This window comes from Henningerozyma blattae, chromosome 1 (assembly GCF_000315915.1).
Source record: "Henningerozyma blattae CBS 6284 chromosome 1, complete genome".
In the NCBI taxonomy this organism is placed as follows: domain Eukaryota; kingdom Fungi; phylum Ascomycota; class Saccharomycetes; order Saccharomycetales; family Saccharomycetaceae; genus Henningerozyma; species Henningerozyma blattae.
The window spans coordinates 644235-667771 of record NC_020185.1 but is presented as its reverse complement, the minus strand read 5'-3'; the positions used below and the strand labels follow the sequence as shown (position 1 = coordinate 667771).

Genomic DNA, 23537 nt, shown 5'->3' with positions numbered 1-23537 from the left:
TTTATATGCAATTATTCATCATCAAGAAACGATTCCAAAGTGCTTAAATCAGATTTAAAAATCTTTAAGATTGAGCTACCAATTGAAAATGGAATCTCTTGAGTATCTCTGGAATTCGTAACAGGCTTATTATCATTAGAAGGTAATAAGAAATGTTTTAAATATTTATTAAAAATATCTCTTACAATAATCCATCTTACTTGGAAAGCCTTGGCAAATTTTTTACTATCATTCCAAATGCTTGTATCATATTCGTCTAAAAGATTTGATGTCATTTCAGCCACACCACAAAATTTACCAGATGCATTTACAGAAAATAATAAATAAATTTTGCTTGTGGACCCTTTCAATGTGTTGCTTAAAGTAATTTCTTCATAAGCTTCAGATAATCTTTTATTTCCAAAAAAGGTTGATGACCAAATACCATTATAAAAAGATTTTTTAATATGTTCTAATGAACATGATTTAATAACGAAAAATCTTGATCCAACAGGGATATCGATCCATTTTGGAACAATTGATAAACTTTTCCGTCTTGGTTTAGAGTTAATAGTGGTATTATTAAATTCATTAGATGTAACGGTGCGATTTTTATTATCAATTTCTGAAGAATTCAAATTATAATTATTAAAATTATGGATAGTGTTACGTCTTCTTTGATTTGGTCCACTATCCCAATTTTGATTATATGAAAAACTTGTATTATTGGAACTTAAGTTGAAATTATTTATAGTATTGTTTGTAGTGATTGTACTTTGAGTTGTAGCAGTATTAGTAGTAGAAATTTGATTAAATTCAGATAAATTAAAGTTAATGGATCCACCGTTATTTGTAGAAGATCTTGAGTTATAATTATGTGTATTATGAGATTCAGTGGAAGTTGAAGTCGCAGAACCAAAATTACTTGAAGTGGGACCTGAAATATTATTTGAAAAATTGGTATTGTTTTTATTATTATTATTGTTGTTGTTGTTATTGTTGCCGTTATTACCATTATTTGAATTAGATTTATCATTAGAAAGATCAAAAGTTTTGGAAAAAATATTGGATATTTCAAGATCATTTTCATGAATAGTTGGATTATAATTTGAATTCAAATAATGTGTCAAATATTGTAATTTTTCATTATTAGAATTATATTTTTTTGGATCAGAACCATAGCAATAATTATCCAAGTAATTTTGAGATAAACTTGAAAGGTAGGAATGCTGTTTATATGGGTTTATATTAGCCGATGTATTTAGAGGTTCATTTTGTAAAGTTGGAGACTCCAAAAATGTAAAATCCAAATTATTGTCGAAATTGTTTAAATCAGGAGAAAATAGGTTATATTCATCATCCATATGTGATCCATGGCCAATACTTGAAGATTTATATTTCGAAATTGTGTCTGATCTTTGAAAACCAGCAAAAGGTGGAGAAGCACTAAGACTATTTAAAGGAGTATTGGAATTATGAGTTTCAGTTGGAGTTGGATAGGTATTCAAATTAAAAGCAGGAGTAGTGGGTGACACTAAACCTTCATTGATATTCAAAGAAGTGGATTCAAGATCGGTTCTTCTTGGTAAAAGTGTATTATTGAATTTAGAATGTTGAATACTCAACTCTTGAAAATATCCATCTAATTCTTTCAAACAATCTTCAATCGATTTTCTTGGTGTAAAATTCGTCCTATAAAGTTCTTTCTGTGTGGAATAGTAATCTTGAGAGCCATTATTAATACTATTTGTTCTTGGAATGGTATCTCTCTGAGCAGTCTCATTGGAGAATGAAGAGGTAGGGTATTTAAAGGAAAGAAGTTCTTCTTCACTATGGAAAAAAGTAGATGCCATATTCACCCACGGTATTCAGAGTTTGTGGTATCAAAGAAAGAAATATTCAAGTCGTAGCTAGGAAGCAAACCTAAACAGCCAGATCTTATATTGATTCTAGTATTACTTAAATGAAAAACAAAAATAAAAAATAAATAAATATATAAATAAAAATGAAGAAAAGTTTTAAAAAAAGAGTTATCCAGGAACATATCAGAAAGTTTCAAAAAGTAAAAACGATATCAGTTCAGTCTACTTATATACGTCTAAAATTTTTTTCTTGGATCAAGTATGTGGCAAATTATTTGTTTATTCAAGAAGCTTTATTTGGCACCCCTAATTTTTCTATTCCCCAACAATAGCCGCCCATCTTCCGTCTTCACTTCAGCCGAACAGCCATCTATCCTAACTAGGAAATGTAAGTCACAAAGTATTAAGATTGGTTTAGGAAAAAAGTACACAACATTGATTGAAAAAGAAATTAAAAAAAAATAGCGCTAAATAAAAAAAGAAACGAGAATGATTCCAAGCCTGAATTTCCTAAAATGGATAAGGATCAAATATTAGACAGCATGCATCATAAGTTAGAATATCTACTAACTTTAAGATGAATCTAAAAATAATAATGTAGAAATATGTTGATGAGATACTCTATTAAGGCTTGAAACTTGAAATAGTATAGGATATTATAAACGTCGAATGATATGAAGTGGGGTAGTCTGATGTTAAGAAAGTCTAGAAACAGTTTAAAAGATATGATATATGGTTATGTTTTTGTTTTTTTTTTAGTAAATAAAGAGGTGTCCATGATATACTCGTAGAGAAGGCAGGCTTAATTTAAGGAGTTATTATTCTTGTGAGGGGGGGGGGGGCTAAGTTTATTTATTTCTGCACCTATTTCTTAATTCAATCGGGGTATCTGCCACAATTCACAAGAAAGTATGATGATTATGATGGTGAAGATGACTCAAAACTAAGTTAAGTAAGTCCTGTACAACAAAAAATTTAAAGATAATATTACCCTCTAAGATTAAGCAATTTGATTCGAAGTAAAATCTAAATAAAAATAGATATTATTTATTCATTTTTCCAGTATATAGTTCCAGAGGTTTAAATGATCATGTGCCTGGCCTCAGTTAAAATTCTTAAATAGGTAAAATTCGTTATTTCCATAGTAATGGAATCACGATGTAAGCAAGTAAATCTTTATAAGGCAAAAAATAGGAAATTATTTAATTCCATTAGGTCCACATTCAATTTCATCCGGAAAATGGCAAACGGAATTCGGCAGACGGCAAACGGTAGACGGAATGCGGAATACGGAATGCGGAATACGGAATGCGGAATGCGGAACATGGAAGTACTATATTACCGTTTCAAGAAGTCACACAAAAGCTGAATTGAGATCGGGAGAGATCTTAACGCCGACACTTAATTGTTAGTTTGATCATAAAAGATCCATATTCTAGTCTTCAAAGTGTTATGGCTCAACAGAAAACTGAACAATCTGGCGATGCTTTATATGGTTCTAATGCCTTATAGTAGGCCTTTTCATGAATTATTTGTTCGGCGGTTAATGACTAGTTAAAAATTTTTCCACGGATTTTTTTCCTCTTTTCCTTCATTTTTGTCAGCTTGAAAAATAAAAAAAATAGTATTACAAATCATATTGAAGATAGAGTTTTTAAATATGGGTAAGTAAAAAAGTAATTATTTTAGTATTTATAACAAGACCTTGAGATTAATCTTGAAATATCTATTCTTTTACCAATGTGTTTCAAATTACCAAACAAAAAAGTTTTGTTTATTTTTTATATATGAAAATGTCTTATCCAGAAAAATTTCAAGGTATTGCTGTCACTGATAATAACAATTGGTTAAACCCAAAAAAGATTAGTTTTGAACCCAAAAAATTCTTACCCAATGATATCGATATTAAAATTGCTGCATGTGGTGTTTGTGGTTCTGATACTCATACTGCAGCCTCTCGTTGGGGAGCTTGTCCTAAAAATCAAATAGTTGGTCATGAAATTATTGGTCATATCGTTAAACTAGGACCAAACTGTGATAAAAGTTGGAAAATTGGTCAAAGAGTAGGTGTTGGTGCTCAATCAGGTTCATGTTTGAACTGTGACCGTTGTGAAACTCAAAATGAACCATATTGTCCACATACTATTTTAACTTATACCAGTAAATATGACGATGGCTATATCTCACAAGGTGGTTATGCATCTCATGCTAGAGTGCATGAACATTTTGTTATTCCAATTCCAGATGAATTACCAACTAATTTTGCCGCTCCATTGCTATGTGGTGGGGTTACTGTATTTTCTCCACTTCTAAGACACGGTTGTGGCCCAGGTAAGAAAGTAGGTATCATTGGTATTGGTGGTATTGGCCATATGGGTATCATGATAGCAAAGGCTATGGGTGCAGAAGTTTATGCTTTTTCTAGAGGCGAAAATAAAAGATCTGATGCAATGAAGCTGGGTGCTGACCATTATTTTGCTACAGGGACTGAAGGTTGGGATAAAGATTTATTCAACACTTTAGATCTGGTTGTTATTTGTGCTTCATCTCTCACAGATATTAACTTGGATCAATATATTAATATCATGAAAATTGGTGGTATGATTCAATCTATTTCCATCCCAAATTTTACAGAAAAACTAGTCTTATCTCCATTTAGTCTTGTGGGTGTTAACATTGGTAACTCACATATCGGTTCTCCTCATGAAATTAAACTTTTATTAGATTTAATGGCTACAAATGGCATCAAACCATGGATTGAAACCATTCAAATTAATGAAACCGGTGTTAATGAAGCTTGGACAAGAATGGAAAAGGGTGATGTCAAATATAGATTCGTCTTGACAGATTTTGATTCTGAATTTAAATAATTAATTAATCTTGTAACTATATTTTAGGGAAATTTCAAATTTTAACCTGATTGAGTATATATCAAAACATACATTTGTGCACCTCAGTTAATTGCTACGGTAGTCTTCTTATGTATCATTCATCCCTCGTAGCTATATAATAATCTCTATAACTAATGATATTATTCAACTACAATATAAAAATTTTTGTCGACATTATATATCTATATATTGGGTTAATCTTATCAGTGAGGTATAAAATCTTGGTTTACTTTAACTTATTATTAGCATTCTCCAGAACTTATTTCTAAATTAACCTCTAACTATCACTTCGATTATTCTGGTAGACTGACTTCTCAACAACCAACGGTAACCGTAAAAAATAATTTTAACTCCAAGAACAAGCATTACTACGAAGCACACTGTGTAATTATTCTATTTGAAGTTGTGTCAATACTTGACCCGGCCAATTTCTACTAGGCGCAAGAAAGCTCTCATAACAGTCAATATATTTTGGAGCAAACACTGAAATTAAAAGGGTTGAGGTTAGATCTGTATCTGCTTATCTTACAGAAAAAGATCCTTTAGATATCATCGATTCAGTCTTTACTAATTATGAGCCAGATCACCCTACTTTTCCGTATTACTATCAATGGAGGGGTTTTATTAACATGGCTAGGGAACTATTCAATTTTAAAATTCTATTGATCCTTATGCAGGACAACTTTGTAGTGAATTTGAATTTGTCTATTTCTCATATGTTATTTTATTAGCACATCAGATTAGTAGATATGGTATCGATAATGTTCTTCTCTCATCTCTTGAGGCAAGAGAAGTTCTTGATAGACTAGTAGGATACAACAATCCAGCCTCCTATAGCATTTACTTTTCATGTCTAGGAACTGCAGTTACGAAATTTGGATTCACTGATATGTCTTAAGGGAGTAATTTGTTTGTATATAAAATCCAAAAAAAAACAAAAAAAAAGCAATAATTAACAAGATATTATCTTGACTTTGGAAATAAATTAATTTTACTCATGGAGAAGTTATATAACTATATATTATATCCTCATGTAGCTACATCTGTGAGATATTTGAAAGATTTCTAAAATTTCCACTTCTATAATAATTTATTTTCACTCTTTTTTAAAATTTTAGTTTTTAAAACACCAAAAATATGTCAAAAAGTTTAAAATGAATAGTAAATCTTAATCTTTTTTTCTTGCCCATATTATTTGAAGAGTAATAAGAACTTTATACTATTTAATCATGTATCTTCCATTTAACTATTACAAAGTCAAAAGATAATAAGTCGAGAAGAACAAGATCATAGCTTTGAGGATTCAAAGATGCATGTAGAATAATTATTATATACATCGTAATATAAATACATATTTACAAGTTTTCGTTGACTGCCTCTTATATATGAGAGTCTATACCATTTGTCAATTTTAAAGTTCCAATATTAGCTAAAGCTGCAGGTGCATCATCTTTATTCATTACAAATAGACCTTGTAATTGAGCAGTGCTGACACTTAATTTCAAGTCTGCTAATTCTTTAACAAATAATTCTGCTAATTCTACTTTTTCTGGATAAAATTTCAAAAACATTTGCTGAGCTTGGTATAAACTTGCGTTACCAACAAATTGTTTATAATCAATACGTCCTGGTCTCATGATAGCTGGATCTAATCTTTCAGGATGATTCGTTGTCATGAAGGTAATGGTTTCTTCAGATGAAGTAATACCATCCAAAGCATTTAATAACCCACTGAACGTAACACTAGAATGATAACCTTGGTCTTGAGTTTGTGCTCTTTGGTTAAATGCAGCATCGATATCTTCTAATAAAAGAATACTCCTCTCCGGCATATTATTCATTAGATGATTCAATCTATCATCCGTTAAATTGCCTTCTGATAGATTTAGCATGCAAATATTATAATCCAATTCACCTGCCAATGCCTGAATGAAACTAGTTTTACCGGAACCAGGTGGACCATATAGTAAGTAACCTCTTCTATAAGGAATGCCGCGATCAGAATACCATTTACCATTTTGCATAAATTGCTGAACATCTTTTAAGATATTTTCTTTAATACCACGATCTAAAATAACTGAAGCATATGCCCTTTTGGCCTTTGGCTGTCCAAATTTTCTCCATTCTGGACCGAATGACGTATATATTACAGTTTTACCTTCTGTTGTTTTCAATGCAAGTTCTTTGGCTTCATCAAGCATTTCATGAAATAAATGTCTATCTCTATATAGTGTTGTCAAAGTAACAGTCTCATACGGTGAACCGTTTTGCAAGTCAATCATCTTTGCTGATCTTTCTCTTTTAATGTGTAAGTAGGCTCCCTTATATTTGATCCAATGATTACCTGGACCCGGAACTAAATTAAATCGCGTACTAATTGATCCATTATCATGTTGAATAAAGCTTGTCCTTACTGATAGGTGTCTAGACACTCTCTGAGGATGTTTAGCCATCCAAGTTAAGAACCAACTATAAGCTTTATCTTTCGATTGAATTTCTAAATCTACAATCATTTGACGATAAAGTACTCGGCTCAGTTTGACGATTCCGCTCCTGGCTACTGCTAAGCCAGTACCAAGAATCATTAAACCACCACCCGCTGCAAAATACGGGTTATTTGACATAGCTTCATTGATTATACCTTTTATTTTCCCTTTAAAAGTATCATCTGCTACATTCAAATTTGTATTGGGTATTTCTACTGTTGAAACAGCATTTTTATCTGACATTACGAGCTAATTTCTTTTCAGTTTATAACATCAATTAGATGCCATTCTCTTTCAATGAATGAAATTGAGTTACCAGTTATAAAGAGTTACTTCTATGTACAATTGATTACGTATTTTTTTCTTTTTTCCTACATACCTTAAATTTTGTTAATTTTGAATTTTGCATGATCTGGAAAAAAAAGCATGATATCCGTTCGATTCCTATCGAAACGTTAAAATTAGAGAAACTAATCATAAATTAGAACCATCTTCCTTAACATCTCTCCAATACTTGTTACGAGGGGGGATATTTTCAGGAAGATAATTGGGATAGTATTTATCAATGGTTGTCATTAATTCATTAAAAAGAATCTTGTAGCCTTTACCGTTAAAATGAAGACCGTCACTAAGACAGTTTTTCCAATTGTCACTTCCTTCTGCAAGGAATGCCTTTCTTAGATTAATGTATGGAATTTCCTTGGATTTACAAAATTCTTCAAGAGCATCTGAATATTTTCCGAAGTTTGCATCAGTTCTAACATAACCAGCGGCAATATCTTCTTTTTTCAGATCTGAATAAAGCTCCTCATTGAATGTGGCCGGCCCTATAACGATTGGTAAAATATTTTTTTGCTTCATTAATTCTACAAGTTTCCCAGAATTTGATATATATTCATCAAGTGGGACCCTTTGTGGACCACTAATAGAAGCATCGTTAGGACCAAAGAAAATAGTTGCAATGGCTATATTATTTTCATTAGCCAATATTCTTGGTAAAAGGGTTAATGCCCATCTGGTGTTATATCCTGAAAATCCACGATGCAAAATGTCCATCCTTGTTCTATAAGCATCCACAAGAGCACCACCAAATGTAAATTGCTCCTTTTTGTCTTCTTCCATCCTATAATTAAATGAGAATTCTGTAATCGAATCCCCAAATAGTAAAAACTTCTTGTATTCCATTCTCAATCTTATTCAAATTATACGGTTAAGTATGTGGTGCTCTGTCAAACTTAAACAGCTTAAAGGCAAACTCCTTTAATATCATGCTACAAATCCATTAGCTAAGATCTGTACGCGTTTTTATATTTTCTCATATCATCGAATTTCGGAGTACTTTCTTCAATGTACCTATTATTAATAGAAGGCACACCCTCAGGATCCAAGGACTCAAGTTTTTTTTTTACATCTTGAGCTCAAGATGAATGGTCTAGATACGTATTTTTACTGTCAATAATTGTCACTACTAAGGATATTTATATATATATATATAATGACGTTTGTCTTATTGTTACTGTAAGTAACAGTCTAGTTATTTTTATTGTTTTTTTACATACTTTTCAAATCTATAAAAAAGAAGGTTTTACAATAAAATGAATAGAAACTGTGGAATAAAAACATCTCAACTGGTATCCTGAAAGGAGTTACGGTTTCTTTTAGAAAAGTTCTTTAATTAATTAAACTTCGCTATTCGCAGCGGCTTTTTTCATATAATTTACTAATTATAGATTAGATGGAAAAAATCAATATCTTCGAGCCACATCGACAGCAAAGGTTACAAACTCATATATCGGCCAAGAGAAAAAAAACTAGATCTTTAGTGAGATATATATTTCACAATAAGAATCCATATTTCTTATAGTTGGCTGGTTAATAAAATATTGCATTTTTATGTATACTTTTCATAGATTGAGTAAAAAATAATAATCACAGAAAGAGGAAAAAGGTACATATTACGTATTAAGGAACAAGTAAATAAATAGCAAATGATGCCAAATTTTCTAAGATCATTATCCACTACGTGCAATAATAGAGATATTCAGAGAAAGACTATCTCTATTGTCGGCTCAGGGCCATCTGGTTTTTATACAGCTTATCGATTGCTGTCTAAATCTAAAATTCCTATAAAAGTTACCTTATGGGAGAAACTACCAGTTCCATTTGGATTAAGCCGTTATGGTGTTGCGCCTGACCATCCAGAAGTAAAGAATTGTGAAGAAACCTTTACTAGCATTGCTAATGAATATCAAAAAGATAATGGCCTTCATGATTTCCAATTTATAGGTAATAGAACGATTGGTAAGGATATCCCGTTAAAAGACTTAATAGAGAAGCAAGATGCAGTTATTCTATCATATGGTTGTATGGGCGATAAGAAATTGAATATACCTGGAGAAAAAGACACCAATGGTGTCTTTTCTAGTAGACAATTTGTAAATTGGTATAATGGACACCCAGAATATTCAACTTCAAAAGTCTTTTCTAATTTTGATTGGTCACGTATCAAGAATGTTGGTATTATTGGTAATGGTAATGTTGCATTGGATATTGCAAGAGTATTATTAAGTAATAATATAGGTGAACTTTGGGATAAAACAGATATTTCACCTTTGGCTATGAAATGTTTGAATCAAGCACCCATTAAAAATGTGAAAATCATCGCAAGAAGGGATTTTGTTCATTCCAAATTCACAAATAAGGAATTACGTGAATTATGGGAATTAGAAAGATATGGTATCTTTGGATCAATTAGTAAGAAGTATTTCCAATTAGGTAATTTAAATATTTCCAATTTAAGCAGGCCAATGAAGAGAACTGCAGAGATGTGCTATGAATATTTGAAGCCATTCAATGAGAGAACGAAGAAAAGCTACAAAAAATATCAACCTTTAGTGAATGTAGGTGAAACTCAAAGGAAAACATGGGAATTAGACTATTTGAAAACACCTACAAGTATCAAAAGGGATTCAAATGGTAATATAACAGCTTTAGAGTTATTTGAAAATAATATTACAGAAGACAATAGAGTCATTCCAATGAAGGATCATGTTATAAATTATGACATGGATCTATTGATTACGTCATTAGGGTATGAAGCTAAACCTATGGATGAATTTAAGGAATTAGGTATTCAATTCGAACATGGACATATTGCTAACGTTGAAGGCCGTGTACAAAACCAAGAGGGAATCATAGTTCCGGGGCTGTATACGGCTGGATGGGTAAAGCATGGCAGCAAAGGTGTCATTGCTGCCACCATGATGGATGCCTTCAACGTTGCAGACGGTATTTTGGCAGATTTGGAAACATTTCCATCGAAGCCATCTGTCGAACAAGATATATCATTCCTTGCTGACAACAAAGTAGAAAAAGTGAGTTGGAGTGACTGGGAATCGTTAAACAATTACGAATTGCTACAGGGGACAAACCAAGGTAAAGTGAGAGCCAAAGTCTTAACTGTACCCGAGATGCTAGCGCACAAACACCAGAAACCTTCGTACTGAGCTCCACCTTATATTTATTTCAAGTTCGTAAGATAGGCACTCTCCTAGAGCCTAACCCGTGTCTCACTAGGATACACCATCACAAACTCGCCATGGTTCAGGTCGAACCCAAGTGATTTAATGTTCCTATTTATTATTACCTTTTTGCATTGAGATCTATTAATAGATCCATCTAGCCCAATTCTGAAATCTGAAGCACCTCAGAAAAGTTCGGAGATAAAAAAAACAAATTCTGCTAAAATTTCAGTTCGCCCTAAATCGCTGTTAAATTGAAAAAAATGAAAAAGTAAAAAAATTTATGTTTTTCCATAAGGAACACAAATTCCCACAGAAAAATTGCTTCGGTCAATGGAAGTTCATTTGTTTTCCCTATCGAGCCAGGAGTGGTGCGGTGTTTTCTAGGTGCCTGGAGGTTTGCTATTATCACCATATCTGAGTTCATAGATGAGAATTTACGCGGATTTTGGTAGAGAAACAATCACGTAAAATAAGGTCCAATACAGCGAGACTGTGAGGTTGGACGGAGGCTGCTTGTTTTTAATCCTTCAGTATCAAACTGCCGTACTCTTTAACTTTTCAATTTCAAACTCCATCATCAAAGTAAAAGGAGAAAGAAAGTAAAAGCAAGCTGGGTTAATTTAGTGTTTGATCATTCTTTGAAAGGGCACAAGACAGCGTAACACTATTGTGAGATATCCCATTACTCAGCGAAGCGTTTGGGTACGGCTTATCCTTAACTTTTTATTATTCGAAAATCGCGTTAAGTTTGGAAAAAGTCTTACTTGTACAACACTTCATAAAAGCGCTTTTGAATAAAAGAAGACAACATCACATACTATTTCCTGTAGTTTAACTTCGACAAACAACTAATTGAACAACTGATACACGAGCTTAGTCTCCATCATTGCGTTACTTTGACCAACGATGTCTGCTACTGTAGCTGCTGCGGATTTTAATAGCTCTAATCTCACAAGATCTAAGACACTTCATCCATGTGCAAGATGCAAATTGACTATTGATAGTGGGCATGCCTATGAATTAGGAGAAGATAGATGGCATACAGACTGTTTCTCTTGCTATCGTTGCGAGAAACCTTTGAATTGTGACACAGATTTTATGGTCCTAGGAACTGGGGCCTTAATTTGTTTTGATTGCTCCGATTCATGTAAAGGCTGCGGTAAGAAAATCGACGACCTAGCTATCATTCTATCATCGTCTAATGAAGCTTATTGCTCCAGTTGCTTTAAATGTTGTAAATGTCATGAGAGCATAACTGATTTGAAGTACGCAAAGACCAAACGTGGGTTATTTTGTTTGACTTGTCATGAAAAATTGGTAGCAAAAAGGAAACGTTACGAAGAAAAGAAAAGATTATATAAGAAAGATCTCCCCACGTTGCCAGATATTGCAAACCAAACATCAACCGCATCGTCAATAACTGTTCATTCTTCAATATCAGGTGAATATCCACAGTTGTCAACGCCAATTCATAAGAAAAGATCAAGCACACTGAGCCATCATCAGCTACATTCGGATGGTGCCGTATACTCCAGTAAAATTGTCTCACAAGAAATATTAGTTCCTCCCACAAGAAAGGGGAAAACTTTACTAGACAAAACCCCCTTGAAAAATACTACTGCAAGTAGGGATTCTAGTCTTGGTTCTCATTCAAATAATGAAACTGGGACTCAACCAGAACTAATGGATAATATATCAAACGAAAATAACACTTCTGATGATCCAATGGAAGATTTAGACTTCCAAAGTGCCAGAACTTCCTCGAATATGGATGTACTATCAACCATATCAGAAAGAAACCCAGTAAAATCCAAAAAATCTACTTCAGATAAAAGAAAGAGTACAAATATCCTATTATCAAATTCAGATGTACATGCGCTTGCAGCTGCCACAGCAGCTACTAATACCTCTACAATATCAACGAAGATACCTAGGTCAAAATCAGTCACACCTACAACATTGAACCATATAGACACGAGTTTAAATCCATCTACTATTCCTATTTCTTCTCCAACCTCTGTATCTTCTCCAACGTCAAAATTAAAGAAACATAAGACAAGTATCCGCCCTTCAAGGTCACATTCTATTGATTTAAAAATTTCTAAACATCAAAATATTAGTAGAGAGAATTTAAGTTCGAATGATACAAATAAGAATATCAAGTCGGTTGACAATAATCCATACTTTACTAATAAATCTAGCAGCTCATCAAATCCAAAGCATCATTCTTCTGCTGCTGTTTTAACTAAATCATCATCGTTTATTTCCCATAAGATTAGTCATAGTGCTGCAAGTAAAGATTCAAAGATTAAAAGTGATAGTAATGATATGGTTTCTAGTAACTCAAGATTAAAGCAATCGACTTCAGTGAGACATTCTTTAGATAGAAAAGTTTCGTCTGGTGCTTCTAGCCATAAGCTGGAAGAAAAAGAAAAAGATTTACAGAATGAGATTGGAAAGTTAGAGAAACGGAAACAAAAACTAATAGAAGATATTGAAGGTTTAGAGAGTCGTAGGGATAAATTAACTAAAGAAGTTAACTATCTAGAAAATGATAAATTTGAAGCTCCTCCTCCTCTAGTTGAAGCAATTGCTATGAGGGAAAGTAGATCAACAAATACTATGGAGAATTTGACGGATGATAAAGATGAAACAAGCTATGATGACGCAAATGATATGAATTTGGACTCCGGATCTGTTGATCAATTGAAGGAAGTTCCAAAAGGTAGATTCTGGAAACTTTTTTCTGGTTCTAGATCTAATTCTGTAAGTCCACAGCCGGCTCTTATTGTAAACAACACAAGCTTAATAGCTCCAAAGAAAACTAGGCTAGATGTTTCTGAACCTATTTTAAGAGCTCCTGACGTGATTTCTGAACATAAATTAAAGACTATAAGCAGAAGATCAATGTCAGAACATAATTTCAAACAGTTGCAACAGCCTTTAATGCCTGTGCGTCCAATTAAAATTTCTGATCCATCTGTATTATATGGATCTACTTTAGTAGCACGTTGTGAATTTGAAAAACGATCTACACCATTAATAATTACGAAATGCATTCAATATATCGAATCAGATAAAGAGTTTTTACAGACAGAAGGTATATACAGAAAATCAGCTTCACAATCACTAGTAGAAAAATTAGAGACGAGGTTTTCCGTGTCTAAAAATTATGATGCTGATCCAAAGATGAGAAAATTAATGGAGCAAGATATCCACGCTGTTGCTAGTGCTTTGAAGCGCTATTTAAGACAATTACCAAACAGTATTATACCTTTTGAAATATACGATGAGTTAATTTCCTTGATTAGAAGGGAAAATCTGCCTAAATTTTTACCTTTAAACGATAACTTGAAACAAAACCCAATGTATCTAAAAACAATTAACAAATTCAAAGAGTTATTGAAATTTATTCCAAGAGAGCATTATGCCGTTCTACAATTACTTTCACTTCACTTGAAAAAAGTTGTTAGCTACAGTGAAGAGAATTTGATGAACATTAAAAATATCTCATTAGTTTTTACACCGGGATTGATTCGAGATCAAAATGGTACTAAGGACATCCTCGATATGAGAGAAAGAAATTATGCAGTTGAATTTATTTTAACTTCCTCGGCTGATTTACTAGGAACGATAAAACGTTTGGTGGACAATTAAACAATAATATTCACACCTTTAAGATGCATTTAATATTCTACACATTATTTTGGACTATAACAATAACTCATGTACAAGACAAAAAATAACTGAAAAAAATCAAAAAAAAAAGAAAAAAGACAAAAAAACAGATGGAATATATATACATACATATATATATATATATATAGTCAATACCTTATAAACTATTTAATAACTTATTACAAATACATTTTTGCGATTTTATATTCATTGGCCCAATCACTTTTTATAATTATGCAAATATTCTTCGTAACCGTCTTTTTCAAGAATAGCAGCTTTTTGGATTACTTCTTCTTCTTGTACTTCCATGAAAGATTTCATATCTGCTATATATTTTGGATTTGAGATACCAAGCATTCTAACAGCAAGAATTGCAGCATTTGTACTGTTATTAATGGCAACAGATGCTACAGGAATACCTCTTGGCATTTGGACGATAGAATATAATGAATCTACACCATCCAACGTTGAGCCTTTAACAGGAACACCGATAACAGGCAATGGTGTCATAGCAGCAACCATCCCCGGTAAATGAGCTGCACCACCTGCACCGGCAATGATTACCTTAATGCCTCTTTGATGAGCATCATGTGCATAAGTAAACATTCTCTGAGGAGTTCTATGAGCAGATACAATCGTAACTTCAAATGGCACGTCAAAACGTTCTAGGATTTTGCATGCTTGTGACATAACAGGTAAATCTGAGTCAGAACCCATTATGATTCCTACTTCTGGAGATTTCTTGTTTGTGGTGTTTTCAGTACTTTGTCCTAAAATATATTGTAATTTGGCTTCACATTCTTGCATTGAATTTCCAACAATATTAATATGTCCTAATTTTCTCTTAGGTCTAGATTCTTTACCATATAAATATAAGGAAGCGCCAGGCGTGTTTAATGTGTTTTCATATAATAATTTTTCTTCATCTTTTTTATCAGTGGCTTTACCCAATACATTTAACATTATACAATTTGTAATATTTGTAGTCATAGAAGTGAACCCTTCTGGTAAAGGTAGCCCTAAAATAGCACGTAAGTGAGCTTCAAATTGAGAAACTATGCAAGCATTAATTGTATAGTGACCTGAATTATGAGGTCTTGGAGCGATTTCATTTACTAATAATTCTCCATTTTCTAAATAAAATAATTCTACACCAAATACACCCACACTTTCAGATGGCAAAGATTGAATAGTCTTTTCTGCTAATAATCTTGCCTTTGATTGGACATTTTCATCAACTCTTGCAGGTGCATAACAAGTATGGCAAATATTATCAACATGAACAGTTTCTACAGTTGGATATGAGTATACTTTATTATTAATACTACGAACAACCATAACAGCTAATTCTTTCGTAAAGGGGGCCCATTTTTCTGCATATAAAGATTGAGTTTTTAAGTTTGGATCATTTTTTAGTAACTGGTCTATTGATTCAGTATTTTTAACCACAAAATTACCTCTACCATCATAGCCTAACGTTCTAGTTTTCATCATGAATGGGAACCCTAATTTAGACCCAGTCTCTAATAAAGTTTCTTTATCAAAGGAGGCAACTGGAATCGATTCAGCTACATCAATTCCATTTTGAATTAAATGTTGTTTTTGAATTAATTTATCTTTAATTAATTCGATTGTGGCAATAGAAGGATAGATTTTAGTGTTTGAAGTGTTATTTTTTAGTGATTCAACATTAACGTGTTCTATCTCAAAAGTCATTACATCACAAATTTCTGATAATTTTTTCAAATCTTCTGCATTTGTGAAAGAACCATCGATATGTTTGATTGAGTTTGAGATTTGTTTAGCTGGTGAGTTTGGGGCATCCAGTATAACAGTATCAATATTTAATCTATTTGCTACTTCGATGAGCATACGGCCTAATTGGCCACCACCAATTATACCAACTGTACGTGCTTCCATATTCGTATTGTGTTATTAATTGTACTATGAAGCCGTTATTATTTTTAATAGTTACTATATTTACTGTAGTCAATATAGTTTTCCAAGGTAAAGTAACCTGATTCAATATACGGAAATTTTTTTTTCAACAGTGTTAATTCTTAAAAAACAAAAGCTATGGATCTTAAAATATACAGCAATAACTTCAACGAACAATCCATATATATATAACCCTAAATAGATTTTCAAGAAATATGGTGCAAGTCAAATTATCTATTTACAACTGAAAATCAGAAATCAAAGGTTTCGTATATTACGTCTACTGAGAAGAATCTACATAAGATAGGATCAATTTAGCAAATATATTGTTATCACGAACGAGTTAGCTAAACAATCATAGTCACATTCCTATTATGAAAATATATCAATCCGCGACTTCTTTTTATATTATTTCAATTTAAGATTTTGAAAACCCAGAGTCAGAAATTTCAAAAAGAAAAAAAAAAAAATAGGCAAATAAAATAGTAAAAAAAATATTCCGATATAAATCACTCCGAACGAAACTTATTAGTATCACATGATCTCGGATATTCACGGGAAGAGAATATCCGAAAAATAACCGGCACGGTTTCCAAGATTAGGGGACACCCATAATAATCTCGGTTATTCACGGGAAGTTCGGTAAAAATTCTCAGAGCAGCTCGGTTATCGTCGGATAAAGGCGGCAAGAACATATATTACACAGGCATGCTAATATCCTTATAGGCAAGATCCGGGAGATGAGCTTTAGATAAGAGTTCCAATATTCATAGATAGTCGGATTGATAAAATGTATATAAGATGCAAACTTTTGAAATTAGGTACATGATTCTCTGTTCCTTACGAAATGTTTTATTATGATAAACATTTCTATTATTCATATTATTTCCCCAGTTACATACATTACGCTGTAAATCTCTAAACGTTTCGTTAATATCTATTAGATCTGTGTGATAACTTATTAAATATTGATCCCTAAATACCCTAGTTACAAATATGGCTCCAGTTAGCTCGAACTTAACTAATACCGCAAATTCTTATGATCTACAGATGAATGATTCAATTACCTTTGGTCATTACATTTTCCAAAGATTACTATCTTTAGGAACTAAGTCTGTTTTTGGTGTTCCAGGTGATTTTAATTTGCCACTTCTAGAATACTTATATGATGACTTCCAAAGCCCAGATACTAAGGAGAAGACTAGTATTAGATGGGTAGGTGGTTGTAATGAGTTAAACAGTGCCTACTCTGCAGATGGTTATTCTCGTTACACTAACAAGATTAGTTGTTTAATCACCACTTTTGGTGTTGGTGAATTAAGCGCTATCAATGGGGTTTCTGGTTCATTTGCGGAGAATATTAAAGTTTTACATATTGTTGGTGTTCCATCAACAAAAATCACAGAATCACCAGTTCAAAAAAATTGGAATTTACATCATTTAGTTCCATCAATGGATTGTCCAAATTTTAATCCACCAAACCACAATGTTTATCACGATATGATAAAAGATAAAATCTCATGCTCAACACATATTTTAAGCGATATCACCAAGGCTGCTGATATGGTTGATCAAGTCATCTTAGATATATATAAATATTCTAGACCAGGTTACCTTTTTGTTCCCTCCAATTTTCCCGATATGCTGGTATCTACTAAAAACTTGATCGATAGGCCAACTATTACCATGGATGATGCATTAGCTTTGAATTCCATCGATTCAAACTTTTCACTTTCTCATATGAAGGATTTGACAAGAAGAATCTTGAAAATTCTTTATAAGAGTGAAACTCCAGCTGTTGTTTGTGATATGTTGGTTGATAGATATGGCGGCAAAAAATTAATTAATGAATTTATTAACCGTACAAAAATTAGAAACTTCGTAACACCACTAAGTAAATCTACTATTGATGAAACAAATGAGAATTATGTCGGTCTATATAATGGTAAACAATCTAATGCAAAGGTAATTGAACATTTTGAGAATAGTGATTTGGTTTTACACTATGGTGTCTTTTCCAACGAAGTTAATACTGGTGTTTATTCTCATTCTTATGGCCCAAATACAACACTCATTCAATTAAACCCCACATATCTAAGAGTTGTAGAATATGAAAATGGTCATCACAGTGAATTGATTTATAGAGATGTGAACTTTTTACATATTCTAAAGCAACTATTGAAAGATATTGATTTATCAAAATTAAATTTCAAATACCAACCACTTGCAACCAGAGTAAAACAAGAAACTATTGAAAATTCAGATGGTAAAATTACACAAGCTTCTTTAGGTCAAGCTTTCCCATCTACTTTTAATCCTGGTGATATTTTAGTAGCTGACACTGGTGCATTCCAATTCTCAATCCGTGACTTTGTCTTCCATTCTCAAATGAAATATATAACACAAGGTTTCTATTTATCAATTGGTATGGCTTTGCCTTGTGCTTTAGGTGTTGGTGTTGCAATGCAAGATTACCCACTTGAACATGTGTATGACAAATCCAAACTTCCAAAGAACTATACCCCAAGATTAATTTTATGTGAAGGTGATGGTGCTGCACAAATGACAGTTCAAGAATTATCCACAATGATTCGTGAAAAAATTTCCATTGAAATATATTTATGGAATAATGATGGGTATACAATTGAAAGAGCTATTATGGGCCCAACAAGATCATATAATGACATTGCTGCATGGAACTGGACAACTCTGTTGAACTCATTTGGTGATATTAACGGCAAATTAACGAATAGTGTTACTATTGAAACTCAATCAGATTTAGTTGCTAAATTAAAGGATTTGAAAGAAGGTGACAATAATAAATGTATTGAATTTATGGAGGTCATGCTTGGGAAGGTTGATTATCCACCACAATTACAACAGATGGTGAATGATCAAAAGAAAGGAGCTAAAAAATAAGTAAAGCTTCTTCAAGACAATATACACATTCTTAAACAATTTCAAGCTTAATATTCTTTTTTTAACGTATATTAAAACGCAGTAGTTTTTTTTTTTAATACTGTATGTTGAATCATTAATTTATGCAATACTTGTTTTTGTTTTATTTCACTTTATACAAATTTATAAATATATAAAAATATATCGTTAAAAATTAAAAAAACAAAATTGAAATACAAATTGTCTGAGTTACATGGTTAATTATATAATCATTATTATTTATTTAGGTATGAGTTGAAACTGGGATAGTTTGGATAGTCTTGTGCAGATTTCGAGAACTTCTTTTTAATGTGGATTGTTTTCTAGATGGTTTAGGGTTAGTAGAGACTGGGTCATACGCATTAGTATTTGATAAAAATAATTCACTCTTTAGTTTTTATAAAGTTTGATTGTATCGGAATCAATTGTTCTTTTAACTAAATGGCGGCCCATTTGATTAGAATAGATCTTATAAATGACTCGAAGTGTAACGTTATTTATTTTGTTTATTAACGTATTTTCTTTTTTAATTTCAGCTTCTCTATTCTTTCTTTTTGATTGAGAAATAGAAGATGATTTAGAACAATTCAATTTAGCATCTGGCGCTGTAGAAGTCTGAGAATCTAATTTGGAATTTGAAGATGTTTTGGTTAAGGATGATAAGCCAGTAATTGCTAATGATTTTCGAATTAATGTTGATGATCTTTTAGGGTTTGCAGAAGTTTCACTATTATCAGTGGAATTATATTTTAAACTTTGTGAAGGCTGTGGTGAATTTGTCGCAGCGAGTATATTTTTCAAGGATAATGATCTTTTCAATGTAGAAGAAGATTGTGATTTTGATTGTTGGTCTGGTGATGAAGATGTTGAAGATGAAGGTGTTGATAAACGAATGGGAGAATGAATGTCAAAATGCGCAGAAGAATCAGAGATTGATTCATTGGTAGAGCCTAATGGTGACATTATTGAAGAATGGGTTGGTGAATGTTTAGTTGAGTAGTTTGTAGCAGTTTGATTATTAGAACGTGAATGATTCTTATGTCTTGGTTTATCTTTTTGAGAATGCATAGTGGAACGTGATTTGATTGAATGTTTCCTCTTTTGAGTTATAATTAATGGTAGGAATAATAATTCCATAAATGGTTTAATAAGAATATTGTTGATGTCTTTATTCAAATGAATATTATTTAGTATATCTGGATATCTTGATAATTCATTAATTTGGAAGAATAAATCATCCATTGATAATTTTTGAATATTAAAATTTTGTAAAAATTGTTTTTTATTATCAATATACTTAATATTGTTGTTAATAGTAAAAGGTAAGATACTCTTATAAATAATAAGTGTATTCACAAAATCATGTAAGTTGTCATTAGCAAATTCGGATGGAGTCTGAGTATCTAAAAAGGTTAAAATATTTTGTAATACATCAAATAAATCAGAATAATAGGTAGTAATATCGAAATTGTCCAATTGATTGAAATATTTTAATAAAAGCTTTTCTAATGAAAGTAATAGTTCAATTGATTTAAAAATGCTAGCTTCCAAAAGATCTTGGAATATAATTGGATCTTTAAAATGTTCGATATATTTGGACATTAAACACTTGGGGTTATAATTTGAGGAATCCAAATTATAAAAGTATTTTAAATAAGTTAATTGTAAAATGGAAATTTTTTTCAGTACTATAATATTTGAAAATGGATCAATTGTATTCAATTGATTAGATGTTTTTAAAAAATGGATTGCTTTGTTCAATAAATTTAAGTTAATTATGGGTAATGAGGGTATTCTGAAAATGCTATCATTATTATTGTTATTCATTCCAAATTTATAGAGACTTGTACTACTGCCGCTACTAGCATCTTCATCTGGATACGTAATTGAATTTTGATTTGAATAATCATTAATAGAGAACCTCCTAAAAAGTAGTGAGTTCGATCTACTTAATGATCTCATTGACGATAGAGTATTATTGCTACCAAATCTTTTCATACTATCAGATAATAGTTTAGATTTATTTGAAAGAATATTTGCGTCTAAATCGTAATAATAATTGAATAAATTTTTTTGATGTTTAAAAATTTGATTTGTAGTTGCCATTAATAAAGATATTTCATCATTTTCTAAATTATTTTCAAAACAAAACGATTTCAAATCATCAATCATTGTAATATCTAAATAGGGGATTGTAATTAATGAATTTTTCAATGATGATCTTAAGAATGGGATTAAAATGTTTTTTAAAATATTAATAATTACATTGAATTCGAAATAGGACAATTTTGAAGAATATAACAATAATCTACAAGATTTTAAGTTGGCAAAACAATTGAAATTGAATTTGGTAATTATATTTAATATAATGGTTGATATTTTGGGAGATTGTAATAATAAATGAGTCAAATTGTTGAAATTATTAAGATTTAAATAATAATTTGATAATTCCAATTCTGAGAATAAATTTGTGGATAATAATAAAGTTGATTGATGATTATAAAAAACTTTTTGATTTGAAGTTTCAGCCTTTACGGGCAAAAAATGATTTGTTATGTTTAAGGGGAAGGAATTATTATTATCATTATAAACAGCTAATACATTTTGCAAGGAAGAATCCGAATTGAAATTTTCAATTTTATCAATATCAATTGAATTAATCAAATTGAAACAATTTGAGGCAAATCGTTTTAAATCTCCTCCCTTGGAAGGTATTGTAAATAGGATATCTAATAGAGTTGAAAGCAAGTGAATGAAAGGATATAATTTTGCAAACCCTTCTTTCCCATTATTTTCAGTTGAATTAACCGCTATTGCAATAGATCTAATAGAGATTCCTCTTGAATTATTTAAATCAGCTTTTGATTTAACGACATTTAACAGATAGATAATTTTCTTATTTCGGTTCAAATTCCCCGATTCAGTTTGATCTGGTAAAAAATGATAAATGTTTAACGATGAATTATAATAAAGTTTGGACATTGTATAATCATTAATATTTAAATTATTCTCCACATTGTTTGGAATCAGGAGAGATGATACAATCTGATCTCCAGAGATGGAATTGAAATTTTTTTTTCTCTTTTGCTTGTATTTCTTAGAATCCAACGGAATGCCATTAGGATATTGATATTTAATAATGGGTCCTAGTTTATTATCAAACTCTCCTATTAGTATATAATCTATATTTCTCGTTATAGTGTCCATGATTTTTTGTTGTTATTATTGTAGCTGTTGTTATTGCTGTTCGCAGACTCTTAAGTACATATGAGTATAAGATGAGTGAAGTATAGATTTTAAATAAATAGCCGTGTCTAATACGTCTTTTTTAAATAATAGATTAAAAGTTGAGAAACAAAGTAAATAAATATACAAAGGAGCAATTGTCCAACACGCGCACAATTAAACAATATTTATTCACCTCAAAAGTACTGTCAACACATATATTTACAAATGACGACACTTGTACTTATTTATTCATGCCCCTAGTATAAACATAGACAAAATTCTCCAGTATGTAAATAAAGAGATTAAAAAAAGACGCGAAGATAAAAATAACGCCAGACGCAAAAAATCTCCGAACAATTTCCTAAACTAGATGTCAGGGCCAGCCATCATCGAGATAAGGGCTATTTTTTTCATAGGAACCCCTAGCATATTTCTAGTTATATATAACTATATAGTTAAGATATTGATGCTAATATCATACTTCTAAAAACTAAGTATTTATTACAGACAGAACCTGTTTATACGAATTGTAGCCACGCATCTCAGGGCAGATATGTTTAGATGTACTATATGGCCATTAAATATATATATATATATATATATATCTTAGGTCGATAGGATCAAGCACTTAATTAACTTTTACCTACTTAATTTCTTTATACTAACTTATCAATTACCAATCATCCTAATGGTGTATTTCTTAATACTATTTTAAAATAAATCAAAAAAGAACTAATATCTAGTCTGAAGATAATAAGAATAGCATCAACCTTCTTCTATTATATCCGATAAATTTGTGACATCTATTATTTACGGCCTTAAAATATAATGAAAAATATGGCCACAAATAAAAAGAATAAAATCTAATGGCCATAACAGGCCCTTCCATCCGTGCATCTGCTTTTTATAGGCCGATCCGTAGCAGCCGTTCGCCTTACCCGATTCGGCAAAACAGTGTTAAAATAAAATTGGAAATGTAGCCGGGTAAATTAAGTCGAGAAAATGAGGGTGATA

The 23537-nt window shown here is 31.5% G+C and overlaps 9 protein-coding genes across 9 annotated transcripts; 4 read left to right on the top strand and 5 right to left on the bottom strand.

Moving 5' to 3' along the window:
• Positions 1-11: 11 nt before the first annotated feature.
• Positions 12-1832, bottom strand: PHO92 (mRNA-binding phosphate metabolism regulator; the record flags this gene model as incomplete). Its single annotated transcript, XM_004177544.1, has 1 exon — positions 12-1832. One exon carries the CDS (start codon positions 1830-1832, stop codon positions 12-14), a length of 1821 nt encoding a protein of 606 aa, XP_004177592.1.
• Positions 1833-3628: 1796 nt separating this feature from the next.
• On the top strand, positions 3629-4711 carry TBLA0A02730 (NAD(P)-dependent alcohol dehydrogenase; the record flags this gene model as incomplete). The annotated part of the gene is made up of 1 exon (XM_004177543.1): positions 3629-4711. The coding sequence occupies one exon, from the start codon at positions 3629-3631 to the stop codon at positions 4709-4711; it is 1083 nt and encodes a 360-aa protein (XP_004177591.1).
• Positions 4712-6111: 1400 nt separating this feature from the next.
• On the bottom strand, positions 6112-7461 carry BCS1 (bifunctional AAA family ATPase chaperone/translocase BCS1; the record flags this gene model as incomplete). The annotated part of the gene is made up of 1 exon (XM_004177542.1): positions 6112-7461. One exon carries the CDS (start codon positions 7459-7461, stop codon positions 6112-6114), a length of 1350 nt encoding a protein of 449 aa, XP_004177590.1.
• Positions 7462-7692: 231 nt separating this feature from the next.
• IAH1 (isoamyl acetate-hydrolyzing esterase) lies at positions 7693-8403 on the bottom strand (the record flags this gene model as incomplete). Its single annotated transcript, XM_004177541.1, has 1 exon — positions 7693-8403. One exon carries the CDS (start codon positions 8401-8403, stop codon positions 7693-7695), a length of 711 nt encoding a protein of 236 aa, XP_004177589.1.
• An 803-nt stretch (positions 8404-9206) lies between these two features.
• On the top strand, positions 9207-10724 carry ARH1 (NADPH-adrenodoxin reductase; the record flags this gene model as incomplete). The annotated part of the gene is made up of 1 exon (XM_004177540.1): positions 9207-10724. One exon carries the CDS (start codon positions 9207-9209, stop codon positions 10722-10724), a length of 1518 nt encoding a protein of 505 aa, XP_004177588.1.
• Positions 10725-11648: 924 nt separating this feature from the next.
• Positions 11649-14399, top strand: TBLA0A02690 (uncharacterized protein; the record flags this gene model as incomplete). The annotated part of the gene is made up of 1 exon (XM_004177539.1): positions 11649-14399. One exon carries the CDS (start codon positions 11649-11651, stop codon positions 14397-14399), a length of 2751 nt encoding a protein of 916 aa, XP_004177587.1.
• A 240-nt stretch (positions 14400-14639) lies between these two features.
• ADE2 (phosphoribosylaminoimidazole carboxylase ADE2) lies at positions 14640-16340 on the bottom strand (the record flags this gene model as incomplete). Its single annotated transcript, XM_004177538.1, has 1 exon — positions 14640-16340. The coding sequence occupies one exon, from the start codon at positions 16338-16340 to the stop codon at positions 14640-14642; it is 1701 nt and encodes a 566-aa protein (XP_004177586.1).
• A 1014-nt stretch (positions 16341-17354) lies between these two features.
• ARO10 (phenylpyruvate decarboxylase ARO10) lies at positions 17355-19277 on the top strand (the record flags this gene model as incomplete). Its single annotated transcript, XM_004177537.1, has 1 exon — positions 17355-19277. One exon carries the CDS (start codon positions 17355-17357, stop codon positions 19275-19277), a length of 1923 nt encoding a protein of 640 aa, XP_004177585.1.
• A 408-nt stretch (positions 19278-19685) lies between these two features.
• On the bottom strand, positions 19686-22502 carry AFI1 (Afi1p; the record flags this gene model as incomplete). Its single annotated transcript, XM_004177536.1, has 1 exon — positions 19686-22502. The coding sequence occupies one exon, from the start codon at positions 22500-22502 to the stop codon at positions 19686-19688; it is 2817 nt and encodes a 938-aa protein (XP_004177584.1).
• Positions 22503-23537: the final 1035 nt, after the last annotated feature.